We start from the raw sequence: 16,515 nt of genomic DNA on the forward strand, positions 1-16,515 counted from the left end.
GCAGATAGGTGCGCCGTGAGAGGCTATCAGACCTGCGAGCGCAAGAAGGTGGGTGGACTCGATCGCGACAACTCCTCTCCCGGTCTGCGAGCGAAATGGCAAGCAAGAGCACCAACATTGTAGCCCCAGAATGACCACCCATTCGCCAGAAGGAGGCCATCCGTCGCCAGAAGGACGCCATCCGTCGCCAGAAGGACGCGCCCCGTCGCCACAATGACTGCGTCTTCGCCAGCCTGCCGCCATCGACCATCCCATCCCATTCGAGAGACTGCAAGATTTGTTTGATCGGACGTCCCTGGATCTCCTGACAAGCACAACCCACGGTATCACCACTGCGGGTCCAGGAAGAGCAGAAGGGCGAAAGATGATGGGTGCAGGATATCGGACACCACACCTCGGCAACGAGCTGCTTCTTGAGCTTTGCAATCGCAGAGAGCGCCGTCAGGTTCCTGATGGGACCGTTGAGGAAGTCGTTGAGTGCGGCAGGCGGCCGATCTGCTTCAGCTTGGACTTGACGGATCTGAGCTGCGATCTCGTGAGCTTTTCGACTATCCCTCTGGTTGGTGGCAGTGGCATCCCAGGTCTCTCGACAGCGATGGGCTTTAGCTTCAGCTCACTCGTCTCGTTGCCGTGGTCTCGTTGCCACGGCCTCCTTGAAACCCCATGAGAACGGTTGTGTCCTCACCCTGAAGGAGATAGTCCTGGCTTCGCTCCTCTCCATGTTTCGACATCTGGCTCCTGGCATTCGCAAGTCTTCAATATTGCACCTGGCTCTTCTGAACACAATCCGCCAAAGCTGCTGTGCATCTCCCATGTCCGAGCAGCCGCGTGTTGATGTGACTGTTGTTCTGGGTCCGGCCATCTTCCCTGCCGATTCCTTTGATACCTGGAGTTGTGGGCGACGTCTGGCCTGCCCTCGGCCACCCTGTCTGGCACTCGACACTTGCCAGAATCCGCATCGACGCTCTCTGCATCTTGCTGCTCCCTCTCCCTCCCCAAATCGCTTTTCGATCGCCCCCTGAGCCACCGTGAATGGTGCTCTCTCAACTCTGCGTTCCAAAAGTCTTTGCCTTCCATCCTGGTACGAGCCTTCGTCGGCTGGTTGGCGTGGCTCCCCGGCTTCCAGCTTTCTGTGTCCCGCTTCGTCTGTTTGACCTTGCCACTCGCTGAAGTATTACGATGGCCAGATTGCTTCATCCTCTGCACTTGGGGATCTCAATGCGCCGCGACCCTCGAAGAACGCCCACGAGCCCTTTGCCTACACCTCTGCTCTCAGAGGCAAGGCCTTTCGCCCGGCCGAAGATGGTGCTGGCCGCGGTCTGGTTCATCGTCTCCGTACCTCGCACTTGGGGGAGTTTTTCCCGCATTTCAAGTGATGCGCGCCGCCGTTCCACAGGATAGGTTGCTTGGACTTGTGTTGGTTCGCTGGAGAACAGCAAAGAAGTCGCCGCTGTCAAACGCCAAGACTTTGCTGCTAGTGTCCTTGCTCCTTCCCTTTTCAATCTGAACCACCACAAAACACTGAGAGGGCTGTAGGGCATTGATCAGTCTTGCACACAGACATCCGACAACCTGGCTGGCCATAATTCCCGTTCGAGACGAGACTGCGGCCACAGCGAAGCACGGCAACGAGAAAGACCATTCATCAACGGCAAAACTACGAGAAGTGATAGAGAAGATACACGAGGCGCTCGCCAACGACAAGCCGACTTGATCAAAGAAGAAGCCGTCAGCGCGAAGAAGAATGCCGCCAGGATGCTTTGGAGATCGCCAAGTTTACAGAGAAGATTGGACCATACGGCCAGCCCAGCCTACAGCGCACCCAGCCACCACGGCCAGACAGACGACTACGGCCATTCAAACTGCTGCCAGCGCCACACTACGGCCAAGTCAACGATTACGGCCATTCTGATGACTTAAGCCCTGTCGAAGAGTACCGCGAAGTCGAACTACGGCCAGGTCGAACTTACAGCCCGCTCAACCACTCCGGCCGATGCGACCAATGCAGCCATTCTGATCACTACAGCCAGCTCAAACTACGGCCAGGTCGAACTACAGCCGATTTGAGTCGGCAATCTTGTAGGCTCCAGATCCGCGGCCGGCTCAGGCGCTGCTGTCAGTTCAGAGACACCATTCCACCCGACAACTGAAGTACAGCAGAGGCCAGCGCATCAACTGCAGCCGACCCCAAGTCTTGAGAAGATCAGCCATCTACTGCCGGCGGGTGGAGAACGACAAGCGGTGAAGACCACGAGGTGGGGGGCGGGACACAGACGATAGCGCTTGCGAGATGAGGAAAATGCAACGAGTATGATGAGCTGTCCCATCATCCGTCTTCTGCAATGACAACGTGTGATCTCCTCCACGTTTAACTTCATCTCTCCGCCAATATGAGGGCGGGAGAGGCACCCAACGAGTCCTGCTGCAGCGACAGCTGTCATCCAGCATGTACTAGATCGACGAGCACGAGGAGACCTGCATGTTACCTCGCTCGTTGTCGGTGGTTGTTCCGACAAAATATTGAGCTGTTGCGGCACAGGGTTGCCGTACGGCTCCAACATGACGCGCCACAAGCTTGGCAATGACCGCATGCTTTTCAAGCCACAGCAGCTATTGGGTGTAGGCATACACACCTGTACATGTGCAATCTCTGGTTGGAGTGAGAGGATGAACACGTCGTGGCATGCAGTGGGGGATCAGACCTCAAAACCTGGCAGTAGGCAGGAGTCTCGCGTGTGGTGCAATGTCAATCCAGTCACATCGCGCTGTGGCTGCATCATCGAGCTCGAGTCTGCCTGGTGACATACCTGTCAGGTGGACAATATATCATGAACAAAGGTACCGTAGGTGAGGCGCAGTAAGTCTATACACAAGCTTTCCTCATTCGAAGAATCCCCCTGCCCTATTATCGTTCAATCAACCATGTCGTCCCTCTTCAGCAAAGTCAAGAAGGCGGTGATAGAGCATCTGGACGAGGCCCAAGACAACCAGATCGATGCTCAAGCTCCGTTGAAAGAGGACAAGGAGACTGCTAAAGCCGCCGTTGAGGCCGCAAAGGAACATGCAGACTCCACCTCTGACCCTCAGAGCCAGGACCAACAGTGGAACAAGAAGGCTGGATCGATGCCCGGAGCATTCGGCGAAGGAGAGGACGATGATGATGATGAAGACTCTTCCACCAGAAATGAATCAAAAGAGCCCGCCAGCGAAGAGGCTTCCACGGATTACGAGCAGAAAGCTGGTCCAAAGCAACAGTCGGGTACCAACGACGAAAAAACTTCGGCAAACGAGGGACAAGAGCCAGCTGACGCAAGGTCGGCAGCTCAACAGGCTGGAGGAGATGTCAACGAAAAACAGCCTACCTCCGAAGAGACGTCGTCCGATCAGCCGCCAGAAACCCAAAACGCAGCAGTTCAGGACTCCCAGTCCACTCGTCCAGGTCCTGACGAGCCATCTGAGCAGCAACCTGCTTCTTCTGAACCGCAGACTTCTTCCAAAGAACAGCCTTCGTCCGAGGAGTTCCCCAAGCAGGATTACTTGAAAGAACAAACCCAGAACAATCAAGACGGTGCTGAGAAGTCTGAAGAACAGCCGGCGTCCGAGAAGCAGGACCAATCTACAGCTGATCAAGCGGAGGAGCAGCAAGATGAGAACATCGTAGACTCCTCAGTCGTACGTCCTGGTCCCCACGAAGACGGTCAGTCCAACGACGTCAACGACACGAAGAACACCGGAGACGACGGGTCTGGAGGACAGAGGAAGCAAGAAGACGAGCCTCAGCAACAGCAAGATGCTGGACCTGACGACGCCAGAGACGAAGGGGAGCAGAGAGAGAAGGATCAGACCACCACCGACGAAACTCAAGAGAAGCCGAAGGGTAAAAGTGAAGAGGATGATAGCAACGAGAAGCTTGGCGAAACATCGGGTGGCTCGAAGCAGGATGCATCTACTGATGATGCTGTGAACGAGAAAAGTTCAAGCGGCAAATCCGCCGGACCGGAACTTCACGATGCTGGCATCACAGGCGGCGACGGGGACGAAGCCAAGTACCAAGCGGAAGGGAAGGCTGGACCAGAACAAGATTCGAGCGCTCAAAAGCCGGGAGAAAGCCAGGAAAGTGGAGCAGAGCAGAAGAGTGAAGGTCAAGACCGCAAACCCGCCGATGATGGGAAGGAGACAGAATACGAGGGTGCCGACGGTGAGGAAAAGCAAGAGACAACTCAAGGTGAAGTGCCCGAGGGAGAAAAAGACGAACAGGAAGGAAAGGAACAGGGTGAGAGCAAAAGTGGACAGCACGGCACAACTTTGAATTACAAGGGAGGCAAGGAAGATAACGACACCGAAGAGAAGGCCGAGCAAGACGAGCCCGAAGAGCAACAAGATTCAAACATTGAGGCATCACATGCTCTACGTCCTGGCACCGAAGACGATGGCAAAGATACAACTCAGCAAGATTCTTACGACGATTCACGCAAGGGAGGCAAAGAACAACATGCCACCGAGGAGAAAGCGCAGCAAGACGAGCCTGAAGAGCAGCAAGATTCGAATATTGAGGCGTCCCATGCTCTACGCCCTGGCACCGAAGATGATGGCAAAGACACAGCTCCGCAAGATTCTCAGGGGGAATCACGAGAGTCCGGAAATGACAAATCGGCGCAACAAGAGACGGGCAAGAGTGCGTCTGATCGCAATGAGTCTCGCATCCAAGCCGGCAAGGACGACTTGGCAGAGCAGCAGGACTCGAAGGCTGAAGCTTCGCACGGTGTACATGATGATACTGAGGACCACCAAACGCAAGACCAGGATGATGGGCAGAGACAACAGACACAGCCCAAGAACGACGCAGAAGAGCAGGGCACAAATGAGCAGAGACCTGACACCGAGGCTGGTGGAAAAGAGCCAGGCGATGAGCCAGAAGAACAGCAGGACTCCAACATCGAGGCCTCGCAAGCTTTACGCCCAGGCACTGCAGAGACTGGGCTTAAAGAAGACTCCGGCCAGCCCATTACTGAGGACGATTCCAATCAGGAAAAGCCAGGTGAGCAAGGGGCAGATGGCAAGGAGCCCGAGGTGAGAGACTCTGAGAATACAGGTCAAGCAGACGGTCAAAACAAGGAATCCACAGACAATGACCAACCAGAGAAAACCGAGGCTACTCGCGGTGAGGAGGATGTTGAGAAAGACGCCGCAGCAACGCAAGAAGAAGGCACTGAAAAGCCAAGCGAAAACGACAGATCTGAAGCAAATGGAGAGCAAGGAGATCACCGAGGACAAGGCCAAAGCGGCGAGCAAGGAGAAATATCTGGAGAAAGCAAGCAGCAGGCCGGAGGCAGCCATTCTGATACTGCTACGGCCGATACTGAAGAATCTCAACAATCCGGTCAGCAGGGCGGTATCGCAGCGGCTGAGAAGCCCCAAACAGACACCCCTGACTCGAAAGACCCAGAAAACTCACTCAGCGCTCACAACAAAGCCCGCGAAGAGAAGGGTGTCAAGGCTTTGCAGTGGGATTCCATCCTCGCCTCCGATGCAGAAAGCCATGCAAAGACCATGCTCCAAGGTGGCCAACTATCGCACGCGGAGGGACTCGAGAGTCATGGTGAAAGCTTGTTCATGCAGATTGGAGATGCAACATTCGATCAGGCTGTAGAGAAGTGGTTGGAGGAAGAGAGGTTCTACAATGGCGAGAAGGTATGTACGCCGTCTCATGCCGCGGGAACAAATATACTGACCATTTTTTAGGCTGGCGAAGGCGACTTTTTGAAATGGGGTCATTTCTCCCAGTGTGTATGGTACAGCACGACACACATTGGCATGGGAAGAGCGCAGGCTGAGAATGGGACGACCTTCATCGTGGCGAGGTACTCACCCGCGGGAAATGTCAAGGGCGAGAAGCCTTTTTAGGCATTCGTGAGGTGATATGCGGCTCATATCGGCGCAGAATGAAGAGTGGGACGGTTGAACATCAATATGTACTGGTGTAATGTGGAGATAATGAAGTTCTCGACTCTGCATTGATGACTGACTGCCTTTGATATCGAATACTGGCTGCGTCTTCGATGTGACTTCCAGCTCCCAGGAATCATCGTTAGGATCAATGAAAGAAGTCGACAAGTAATAATATTGTTGCTCATCGGCAAATCGTTTTGATCAACGAGGGTTGATAGATTTGCCGAGACTCATGTTAGTTTGCATACTCTTGGCAAAGTTCACTCTAGGTGAGTACTTGTCATCATCATTGACTGAACATCTGATCACAGACCCCACATTTCATAGCCTCGATGCCTGGCGCCTGCTGAACACAACATCAGTCCCGCCCGCGCCACCGCGTCCCTTGCAAAGACGAGGCTGAGCATCCTCAGGTCGGATCCTTCACGAATCCTTCGGGAAATACCCGACGCATTTATACCTCATCTTGATCACTTCTCAGCTCAACATCGAAAATGCCTCGAAATCAGATGCTCGTTGCCGTCGGGCAAACCATCCTCCTCTCAGCTCTCGGTTGGACCATTTCCCACCATCTCTTGAACAACGCTTACCACCATGCATCTCAACACCACGTCTGGCGAGAATGGGTGAACGCAATGGAAATGATGGAGAATAACACCGCGAATGGCACAGTCCCCTCAAACTCGTCATCCTTCAACATCACCTTCACCGACGACCACGAGACATTCTACTGGAAGACTCTGCCCCGCGACGTCCTCTTCTCTGCTATCATAAGTCCTCTGTACTATTACTGGCACATCTGGCTCGAGAAAAGTTTCCCTGCTCGACCCAGGCCGACAGCAACATCCGAGAAGGCATTCAACGACGACCCTACCCACGAAGAAGACGTCATTCAGAAGTGGATAGCACAGGGCAAGATCCGCCGCGCATCGCTCAGCTGGTGGAATACGCTCGTGAAGTGGGCTCTGAACATGGTCATCGGTTCTCTGTGGCAGGCCGGGCTGCAGTCGCTGCTCTCCGATTTATATTCTCTTCGCCTTCCAAAACGCAGTGTCTCATCAATGAAATGGGTAAGCTTTCTTCGTACTCGATTCGTCAGAGCTAACCTCAGACCAGAACATCCCCATGGTCCTTGCTGGGTCATTCATCGGGATCGCCCCATTGTCAGATTTTGTAGCGTTCCTCGTTATCCCCGCTCATCAGCGAATCGTCTTCGAAGCTGGCACACAAGCCGTATGGGAAGTTTTCTGCAGCGCGTTTGTTGGCCTTTTCTTGCCGTGGCTCGCCGATACGGAATTCGTCAGCATGATGGTGGCCAATATCACGGAAAAGGCGAGGAACGAGACTCAGTCACAGCTTGGGCATATCCCGAGTGTTCCTGACGAGCTGTAGCCAGCATGATCACCCTACTCCGCTTCATAATGTAATATGCCCCGGACTCGGTGGCAACACTCCCATCTCCCAGACTACCGTCTCACTTCCTACCTCAAAATCAATCGTTCCTCCATTTACCATTACCTGATCGTGCTCCAGCCAGTTTTTATCCCAACCCTCCCCATTCACTTTGACCGACTTCACGAAGAATCCTGTCTGGCCGAGCGTTATCGGATCTCCAGAACTCCGAATTCGCAGAGTTGCATTGCCATTGACAGTGATGTTGATATCGTCAAACCAGGGCGACTCCAGCAAGTATATCGGCTGCGTTGTAATAGGGTACAGACCAATCATCGACCATACCAGCCACGAATTGATAGCCCCTGCGTCACTATTCCCAGGTATGCCGTATAGCTCGTTCTTGAAGTATTGATTGGCCAAGGCGCGGGATTGATTCACTGACTTGTACTGCTTGTTGATGTAGTTGTAGAGGTAAGGTATCCCAAAGTCTGGCTCATTGCTGCAAACAGGTCAGCTCGATCTTATTACACAACACTCATCTATACCCTATGTTCATGATGGTGGTGATGTCTGCACCGTTCACACCGAGATCCATGGCGCTAGTGTTTGGTTGGAACTAGATCATCAGCCATGGCCTCACTCAGATCAAAACATTACTCACAATATAGTCCAGCCGTCTCGAAAACTCATCGTCACCACCCAACTTTTCAATTAGACTCTCCATGTCCATCGGGATTAGGAAGCTCTCCTCAAAGGGTACCGTCTGGAACGAGTACCCCAAGAACCCGCAATCCGAAACACCACATTGCAGGACGTCGTAATTTGTAAGATTCCATGTCCCGTTCAGCGTTTTGGGGGCCAGGAAGCCTTTAAACCCACGACTGTGAATATTTCCATTCCAGATCTTTTGCCAGCCAGCACTTCTGCGAAGATATTTCTGCACATCCTTTGGCGCCTCACCAGCAGCCACAACGCTGACAGCGAAATCATTCAGGGCGTATTCGGCCGTTCGAGAAATGGCACGAGTACTGGTCGAAGAGACATAACCAACCTTCAGCCAATCGTCGAGAGCACCTCGCCCCTCCTTCGCACTCGCCGACTCATCATCATGGCTGAACGTGTTGATGGGTTGAACTTCCGCATTCTTCAACATTGCATGATATCCAGCGGTCCAGTTGATACCCCCTCTCAACCCCTTCACATACGCATCCGCAAGCACGTTATCTGAGTTGCTGCCGCCTTGCGACTGGCCATTCGAGAATCCAGAACGACCATCCGGCATGTAACCTTGATGCCGCCATGTATCGATGAGCGCACGGATCATTTCCTCATATGCTGCCGGCTGAATAAGATGGTAGAGGCTCACGGTGCAGCGGAAGAGATCCCACAGAGTGTAAAAGTCGTCCCAATACGGCTCTTGGCTATCCCAGAATGGTTTGTCGTCGGTCCGCTCTGACGGGGTCAAGTGCATGAAGTATAGCGAGGAGTATAATAGGATCAGATTGGTCCTGTTGACACGGGGTCCTTCCGTTGGTACTCTGACCTTTTCGAAGACCTCTTCGTTCCATTTCTTGACGGCAGCATTGACCGTGGTGTTGAGGCTCCAGGAAGTAACCTCGCGATCCTTAAAAAGGCATGCTTTCTCAGCAGACACAAAGCTAATGCCAACTTTAGATCGAATTCGTCCAGCAGTGCCATTCGACCAGCTGAAAACCGCTCCGATACGATCATTGCTCCAACCAGACTTCTGATAATCAGCTTGATCGAATAGCGGCTGCTGAATTGGCTCACTGCTGAGACCCTGGATCCTCGTCATTGGATCAGTATTCGGACCGCGGAATGTCCTGATTTCACGAGGAGCAGTGTCAAGTTCTCCACAAAAGTACACAGGGAAAGGAGCTCCCTCATTCCAGCCACCGCCAAAGACGCCATAACCGGTATATGTCGCATTATGGATCGAGATTTCGCCGCCTTGGAATGTCTGCGAAGCGTAGCCGCCAGTAGGGTTGGGGATGTAATGCGAGACATCGACGAGAACATGCTTCTCTCCGGCGGGAAAGTGGTATTGCATGATGCCAGCATTATGCGTTGCAGACAGCTCGACATGGACTCCATTTTCCAGGTTAGTCTTGTAATATCCGACGGAAGCGCTGTCGTTGCCTACCCTCTTCTGCCAGTAGGTCGTATTATCGAGAACATTGACCGGAGGCTCGACAGTCGTCAAAGGCATTTGAGGAATCAGTCCATATTTCGGCGAGGCTCCTGTACCAGACACATGAAGCATGCTGATTCCTGTGACGAGACCTTCCGGCGTCCATCCTCCATTGATTTGAGCGTAGCTTATGTTCGTTTCGAAAGTGTCGACGCCGACCTTGACAGATCCAAAGGGTACTGCGCCTCCCACGAATATGTCGCCGCCGCCAACTGTGAAACGTTAGATTGGAAAATTCAAGAATTTGATCTTCCTCACATGCAAGTCCAGGATATGGTCCAGCGCCTCCAATGAATGGATTCACATATTGAGAGTAGTCTACCGCAATGGCCACCACCGCAGTGCCGAGCCCCAGGAGAATCCACATCGTGAATTATTTGGCCGTTGAACTGAGAGTACATGCCAGTGGATATGCTGCATCGCTGTTATTTCATGCTCGACGTCACATTGAGTTTCGGGCCCTCCACCTTCCGCATAGAGCAAGTGAAGGATTCCAACCAGACAAGACCAGCATATCCTCGGCGATCAGTCCTAGTTGACATGTCAGTGAAGCGGGGATTCACAGGTTTTGGTAGATTTGATGCATTGCTCTCCAGTTTGTCAAGTATAGTCCGTAAGCGGATAGGCACCGGCTCATCTCTGTCGTAGCTGGAGTTCCATAGCTTTCAGCAATGGGGTCTTCGACGAAGCCATCGTTGTCTTAGACGGCCTTGCGAGACACGATGGCCTGTATTGAAATCGCTGAATGGAGCTGGGTGAAATTGGGGACCATGTGGTGCTTCCGCACGTTTTGAGTGGACATCTCACGGTCGCCTCTTGGAAGCTCTGTATTTCAAGCAAAGGTCGTGAAAGAATCCATTCGTGGTGATAAAGAGGAGCGTGGATGTTTTACATGACTCCAGTGCTGAGCGGACGCATGGAGCGGAGTGGTCGGGCGGCCGATGCGGCGGCCGATTGCGGGCGATTCTTCCGACATGGCCCATTTCTAAGCCATTGCTTTAGCCCTGGATCGTGAAGGATTTCAGTGGCGACGGCGAGGCCAGAGACCACTATCGCACCTTGCTCGCTAGCTGTCGTCGGCACCATGGATATTCAAGAGACAGCGGTGATCGAAGATGGCCGCTCTTGGCTCTTGCAGCATTTGCAGAATATAAGTAGAGGCTCGTTCGCCTGAACCCCAACCTTCAATCCTCACGAACCTCGCAACCATGTCCAACCAGGCGTGGCAGATCACAGCACCAGGCACTCTTTCCCTCGTCACCCTCCCGTCCATCCCCTCACCAGGCCTGAATCAAGCCTTGATCCGCATTCAAGCGGTATCACTCAACTACCGCGACGTCCTCGTCGTCGACCACAATCCGTCTTATCCAGTCCCAGCGAAAGCGAACCTCACGCCATGCAGTGACGGTGCGGGTGTGATTGAGAAAGCAGGTCCTGGCTCCAAATGGAAGAAGGGCGATCGTGTTTTCGTCCATCCAAACACCTGGAAATCGGGCAAAGAGCCGAGAGATTTCGACATCCGTCTTACCATGGGCGGTGGTGGAACCGACGGTACTTTGCGACGCTATGTCGTATGGGATGATGACCGAATTGTCAAGGCGCCTGACAATCTATCAATCGAGGAGGTTGCTACACTCTATACAGCCGGAGCGACAGCGTGGAATGCACTCTTCCACGGCAGGCTGAAGCTGGAGCCGGGAATGTCAGTTCTCACCCAAGGCACCGGCGGCGTGAGCTGCTTCGCTATCCAGGTTCGTGAATTTGACGTGTTCTGGCTTCTCGTGCTGATACTTCTAGCTCGCATCGGCCCTTGGAGCGACTGTAGTCGCAACATCGTCGTCCGATGAGAAGCTTGAAGTTGCGAAGAAGCTGGGAGCAGCCCATCTAATTAATTACAGTGCTCATCCAGATTGGGCAGCAGAGGTCCTCAAAGCAACAGATGACAACGGCGTCGACATTACGGTAGAAGTGGTTGGTGCACAAAGTATCCGACAAAGCATCCAAGCAACTCGCCAAGCTGGTCTTATATCATTGGTCGGCATGTTGTCCAAGGATCCTCACCAACCAGTGGACATTATGCATCCGCTGCTGTTCAAGGCGCAGACCAGTGAGTATGCTAGACATGTATCTGATCAGAAGCTTACTGTATCCCAGTCCAAGCGTTCCTCGGCGCTGGTAGCAAGCAAATGTCGGATGAACTGTCGGCTTTTGTAGAAAAGCACAACATTCATCCGCCGATAGCCAAGGTGTACGAGTTTGAAGATGCAGACAAGGCGATCAAGGCGGCAGCCAGTCTCACAGTTTTGGGGAAGCTGGTGGTGAAAGTATAAAGACTGGTTCATTCATTCTTCTGACCGTGTCCAGTCTGTCTCGCCAGATACTGCTTGTAATCCTTTAACAGCTTTCAATCAGCATTCTTTCACAAGCATCACCTCACTATACCTACCTCACAGCTCCTTCTGACACCTTCAGCAAGCCCTATCTTCGGTTCATAGCCCAGTATCTCCCTCGCTCTGCTGTTATCGGAGTAGTGAGTCCGCACAGCATCCCACACGCTCCCTCGATCGACAGTCGGAGCTGCTCCGGTGAAGTAAGTAATCACTTCGGCAGCCACCCCGGCAACCCAAGCCACTGCCATGGGGATTCTGACCCTGAATCGAGGGACATGTCCGAATTGAGCCCAAATGTAGGCAAAGAAGTCCCAGAAGTATACCGGCTCCTGATTCGAGATAAAGAATGCCTGTCCGGCGGCAGTGGCGGTAGTCAACATGTTCTCTATAGCCAAGATATGAGCATCGACCGCATTGTCAATGTACATAAAATCGTAAAGGTTATCTCCATCTCCAATTATGAAATAGGTCTCGCCTTTGGCAATCAGGTCATGAATCAAGCTGATGACGGCGATATCGCCTGGCCCTATAATAGTGCAAGGCCGTAGAGCGCAAGCTTCGAGTCCCTTCTCGGCATGCTCTGACGACAAAACGTACTGCTCTGCCATGCCTTTTGACTTGCCGTAATGTAGTGTGGCGTAACCAAGAGGCGTCTTCTCATTCATGTTGAAGTAATCGTGAGCCAAGTCGTCGATTACCACAGTGCAACTGCTGGTATAGACAAACTTGCGACAGCCACTGGCCAAGGTTGCATTCAAAACGTTCTTGGTGCCTTCATAGTTAATCGTCTTGACCTTATGCCACTGCTTCTGATTGGTGCTGTATCGATGTCGTCTTGCTGGAACAATGCCAGCACAGTGCATGACCAGGTCTGGCCGAATGTGCAAGAAAGCATCATTCACGCTGGAGGGTGAAGTGATATCGGCCTGTATGAAGCTGGAGACCCGATCCAGTACATCTTTCGGTGGGACATGAAGATCCAGAACGGTAATGGTCCAGTCTGCGTGACGGTCCAGGAGGGCTTTCACGATGGCTCGCCCCAGAAAGCCTGAGCCACCGGTGACCAGCACATGTGTCGGTGCCATGCCTGGGTGTCGATCATGTGACGATGGAGATGGTGAGTGAATGGAAGACAGACGTGAAGTCGGCCTCGAACGGAGATACATGCCGTCCTCTCTGAGCTCTGACGCCTTTTGATTGGCTGGTTGCCGAGATATGGCTTGGCGGGTAGGAAGTTTGAGTCAACTCCTGCCTCACTTGCTAAGATATCATGTGGCAACTCGACACACATGGCGGAGATCTCCAATTTCTATCAAATCCTCGGTTTGGTCAACAGACAGGACGACTCGACCATTACTCCGGAGCAGCTGCGGCAGGCCTACAAGCAAGCGCTGCTACACCACCATCCGGACAAGCAGGTTGCCAGCCGCACGAAAACTCATCCACAGGCCCCTACTGTAGACGAGATATCAAAGGCATACACAACTCTATCAGATCCGGATACACGCTCGCAATATGATCGTAAGCTTCGGCTGGACGGCACATGTGGCAGAGCAGATGCGGCGACTCGCCACACCGGCATGGAGACTGTCGATCTTGAGGAGCTCAATTTCGATGAGGTATCTGGCACATGGATCAGAGAGTGTCGGTGCGGGAGCAAGCCGGCATATGTCATCACGGAAGCCGAACTGGAGAAGACTGCTGATTTTGGGGAGCTGATCACCGGCTGCAAAGGCTGCAGTCTTTGGCTGAAAGTCCTTTTCACCGTCGAGGAGTGAGATTTTCTTCCATCGGACCCGCACATACACACCCTCGATTCGTCCAGCTGCCGTGATTAACTCTCCGCGTCGGACTTTGAAGCGTTCTATGCTGTCAAATCATCAGCCCGCACAGTCATGTCTGATTGGTGAGTCTCGAGACTGCTCTGAAGACTGTGGGCTGAAGCCGGTTCAGACAGCGACAGCGCTCATCTTCAGACATCGACGAGAACTTCGATATAAGCCTGTTTTCATGCTACTATCTCGCCAGTGGACTTTAATCAATCGCATTAGCGACAAAGGAGAAATGGACAGAATTATGAGGCTTTGTCTGCCACTGTCATCCGAAAGACAACTGCAACATCACTTGGACCTTGGAGCTATTGGTTGACTTCCAAAGAGAGCATTACATTTTGTTCAGTACCAATCTGATCTTACACCAATCCCTTGCCTTGGCCATTCCCAGCCACTTGTTAGGCACCGCTCTTCAAACCTCCCTCCACGTTGAAGTTCTGGACGACCTCGGTGGATTGGCAGCCGACTGGAGGCTGGCCATCGGTACCTTGGGTTCCCCACTTCAGGAAGACGTTCTCAACACCATCTGCTGCAACATCCTTGCAGGCTGGAAATTCCACGTCAGTACGATGGGATCGCGATCCGAGTCGACCAACATACCATAAAATTGGTTCAAAGCAGCATCCCTCTTGTGGTCGATCTTTTCGCTGGCGACAGTCCACTCAAATTGCTGGAAGCCCTCAATTGCAAAGACCGACGCAGCGAAGCCGTAGTTGTCGCCAACCTCAGGCGTCGCAATCCCATAGGCCGTGCCGGCGATATCAAAGTTGAGAGCCCTGTACTCGCTAGTACCATTGAGGTATGCTGCGAATCCATCAACATTTGATCGTGCTGCCAGCATTCAACCCCACATACCTGGAGTACCGGGGTAGACGCTGAGCCTCTCGCCCTCAAGCACAAGTCCGCCGGTCGAGCCGTTGCTCACAGCATTGAGGGAGACGAGACTGCCATCGACCTTCATGGCGAGTCCAAATTCTTGGTCCTTTGGCGGTGTCGCACCAGTAGCGCTGTGCGACTGAGGAGCTGGTAGAGCGCTGCCAACAGCGGCAAGGGCGAGGGCAAGAGTTGCGTACATGTTGGTCGTGGGAGTTGTTGTTTGGTGTTGGATGCGTTGGTAGAAGGTTGTGAAGCTGTGATGATTGTGATGGGTCTCCTCTCAAGTCGTTGCTCCAGCTTTATATTATCTTCAACCCCTCTGGATATTTCATCGAACCCCTAGCGTTGTGGCAACTGGTGGCCTTACTGTGTCAACACGAGGTTGAGATGGATGGTCTGGGAGCGGTCACATTCACTTTGGTGGGACAGCTTCGATCGCTGGGTCAGTGAAGTCACTCGCCAAGACATACACGAGCCATTAGTTGCCCGTATGCTCGAGAGTATATCTTCCATTGGTGTACGGGAATCCTGAAGCAGGAATCCTAGCGGCTTCATAGACTTTACTAGAGCTTGTGCCAAAGAAGGTACGGAACGAACATGCCGGAAGCGCCTGGAGGCCTGAAAACACTAGGAATGACGGTGCTGTACATCACGTCACAGGGAGGCAAGCCGATTTATTTTTGGTATCTTGACTTGATGCTACCGAAAGCACTCAGGACATGAGCGTCGACGTATGTCCTTTGACACTCTGATTCGACAACGAGAAGGACAAAAGCCGAAAGAGGTTGCGGTATTTACAGTAATGTCGTAGCCACTGGACGCCTTGAGTCTCCCAAGTTCCATTGACTCGATTCAGTTTGGAAACTCGCCGTCCGTGTCAACCGTCGGTGCTTTCACGCACTCGTCGAAGGACTTTACACTGACACCAGAGAGGCATGATCCCATAGCTGGCAACTACCCCGATGAAGAAGAAGGCGACCGCCGTGTAGAACTGGTCACACAAACGTTCTCCTGAGTCGAGGCCTTTCTCACAACTCCACCCATTCAGCATAGCCGCCAAAGTCTGAAACCAACTATCAGTGACCGACTGTCAAAAAACGGAAAAGTACCTACACATCCAGCGCCCATGTGGAAACCAGCCGCCATGCTGTCGATGATGATCATCGTGTTTAGAAGCTTGATCTGCGAGTACGTGGCCCACAACCCAACGCTGCCTTGAACAATGCTCCAGATGCCGGGAAAGACGCAGTATCTGAATGCACCGACGGCCTTTTGGTATACCTCACAGTCTGGCGATTCGAAGTCGCCATCGCAAGAGCTGCGAAGGACACGGTATTGTCTGAGAAGGGAGGCTGCGAGACCAATCAGGATCGGGCCAATGATGATCTGGATATCTGCATGTCAGTATGTTTGTCGGCTATTCTTCGCTACGACTTGCTGACATGAAAAACTCGCAAGACTCGAATGATCGCCAGGCGGCGGTCGTCACTCCTGCTCATCACTGCTCTGCGAATTGCCCTGCGATCCAGTTCAATGTATGAAATGCGAGTCGTATTCTGATCAAGTGTGTCCAGTTCGAGGGTTGTCGTTCCAAAGTCTTCAGGCACAGAAGCCCGTCTCCTTAATACCTTCTCCATCGTACTCGCAATGTTGATTCAACATGTCGAGGAGGCTGTGATTTCAGCTGAAGCAAGGTGGTGGCCGCAGACAAACTAAACGCGAATACGAATCTCGCCTACGGTCCATACATTTGCAAAAGCTGGAGTCACAAGAACACAGATGATCTCGGCGCCCAGGCTGAGCTGAAAGACCCAAGCGGAACGACGTTGCGCCCCGCGCCCATTCAAGAATGTGTAGTTCC

At 52.8% G+C, this 16,515-nt stretch overlaps 8 protein-coding genes across 8 annotated transcripts; 4 read left to right on the forward strand and 4 right to left on the reverse strand.

The window, feature by feature from the left end:
• Nucleotides 1–5,463: 5,463 nt before the first annotated feature.
• Nucleotides 5,464–5,904, forward strand: M409DRAFT_36278 (uncharacterized protein; the record flags this gene model as incomplete). The annotated part of the gene is made up of 2 exons (XM_033810531.1): nucleotides 5,464–5,691; nucleotides 5,743–5,904. Coding segments are annotated over 2 exons (390 nt in total), but the record flags the coding sequence as incomplete, so codon positions are not given.
• Nucleotides 5,905–6,443: 539 nt separating this feature from the next.
• Nucleotides 6,444–7,341, forward strand: M409DRAFT_52800 (uncharacterized protein; the record flags this gene model as incomplete). Its single annotated transcript, XM_033812177.1, has 2 exons — nucleotides 6,444–7,019; nucleotides 7,066–7,341. 2 exons carry the CDS (start codon nucleotides 6,444–6,446, stop codon nucleotides 7,339–7,341), a joined length of 852 nt encoding a protein of 283 aa, XP_033669676.1.
• Nucleotides 7,342–7,365: 24 nt separating this feature from the next.
• Nucleotides 7,366–9,923, reverse strand: M409DRAFT_65187 (glycoside hydrolase family 92 protein; the record flags this gene model as incomplete). The annotated part of the gene is made up of 4 exons (XM_033816405.1): nucleotides 7,366–7,843; nucleotides 7,890–7,960; nucleotides 8,006–9,768; nucleotides 9,815–9,923. 4 exons carry the CDS (start codon nucleotides 9,921–9,923, stop codon nucleotides 7,366–7,368), a joined length of 2,421 nt encoding a protein of 806 aa, XP_033669677.1.
• Nucleotides 9,924–10,764: 841 nt separating this feature from the next.
• On the forward strand, nucleotides 10,765–11,886 carry M409DRAFT_20805 (uncharacterized protein; the record flags this gene model as incomplete). The annotated part of the gene is made up of 3 exons (XM_033805559.1): nucleotides 10,765–11,307; nucleotides 11,354–11,663; nucleotides 11,711–11,886. The coding sequence occupies 3 exons, from the start codon at nucleotides 10,765–10,767 to the stop codon at nucleotides 11,884–11,886; spliced, it is 1,029 nt and encodes a 342-aa protein (XP_033669678.1).
• Nucleotides 11,887–11,984: 98 nt separating this feature from the next.
• Nucleotides 11,985–13,031, reverse strand: M409DRAFT_20806 (uncharacterized protein; the record flags this gene model as incomplete). Its single annotated transcript, XM_033805560.1, has 1 exon — nucleotides 11,985–13,031. One exon carries the CDS (start codon nucleotides 13,029–13,031, stop codon nucleotides 11,985–11,987), a length of 1,047 nt encoding a protein of 348 aa, XP_033669679.1.
• A 204-nt stretch (nucleotides 13,032–13,235) lies between these two features.
• M409DRAFT_52803 (uncharacterized protein) lies at nucleotides 13,236–13,724 on the forward strand (the record flags this gene model as incomplete). The annotated part of the gene is made up of 1 exon (XM_033812178.1): nucleotides 13,236–13,724. The coding sequence occupies one exon, from the start codon at nucleotides 13,236–13,238 to the stop codon at nucleotides 13,722–13,724; it is 489 nt and encodes a 162-aa protein (XP_033669680.1).
• A 452-nt stretch (nucleotides 13,725–14,176) lies between these two features.
• On the reverse strand, nucleotides 14,177–14,853 carry M409DRAFT_20808 (uncharacterized protein; the record flags this gene model as incomplete). Its single annotated transcript, XM_033805561.1, has 3 exons — nucleotides 14,177–14,325; nucleotides 14,379–14,582; nucleotides 14,634–14,853. 3 exons carry the CDS (start codon nucleotides 14,851–14,853, stop codon nucleotides 14,177–14,179), a joined length of 573 nt encoding a protein of 190 aa, XP_033669681.1.
• A 678-nt stretch (nucleotides 14,854–15,531) lies between these two features.
• M409DRAFT_20809 (uncharacterized protein) lies at nucleotides 15,532–16,291 on the reverse strand (the record flags this gene model as incomplete). The annotated part of the gene is made up of 3 exons (XM_033805562.1): nucleotides 15,532–15,717; nucleotides 15,768–16,040; nucleotides 16,097–16,291. 3 exons carry the CDS (start codon nucleotides 16,289–16,291, stop codon nucleotides 15,532–15,534), a joined length of 654 nt encoding a protein of 217 aa, XP_033669682.1.
• Between the last annotated feature and the right edge of the window lie 224 nt (nucleotides 16,292–16,515).

The sequence above is a fragment of the Zasmidium cellare genome (genome assembly GCF_010093935.1).
Source record: "Zasmidium cellare ATCC 36951 unplaced genomic scaffold M409scaffold_11, whole genome shotgun sequence".
NCBI classification, from domain to species: Eukaryota; Fungi; Ascomycota; class Dothideomycetes; order Mycosphaerellales; family Mycosphaerellaceae; genus Zasmidium; species Zasmidium cellare.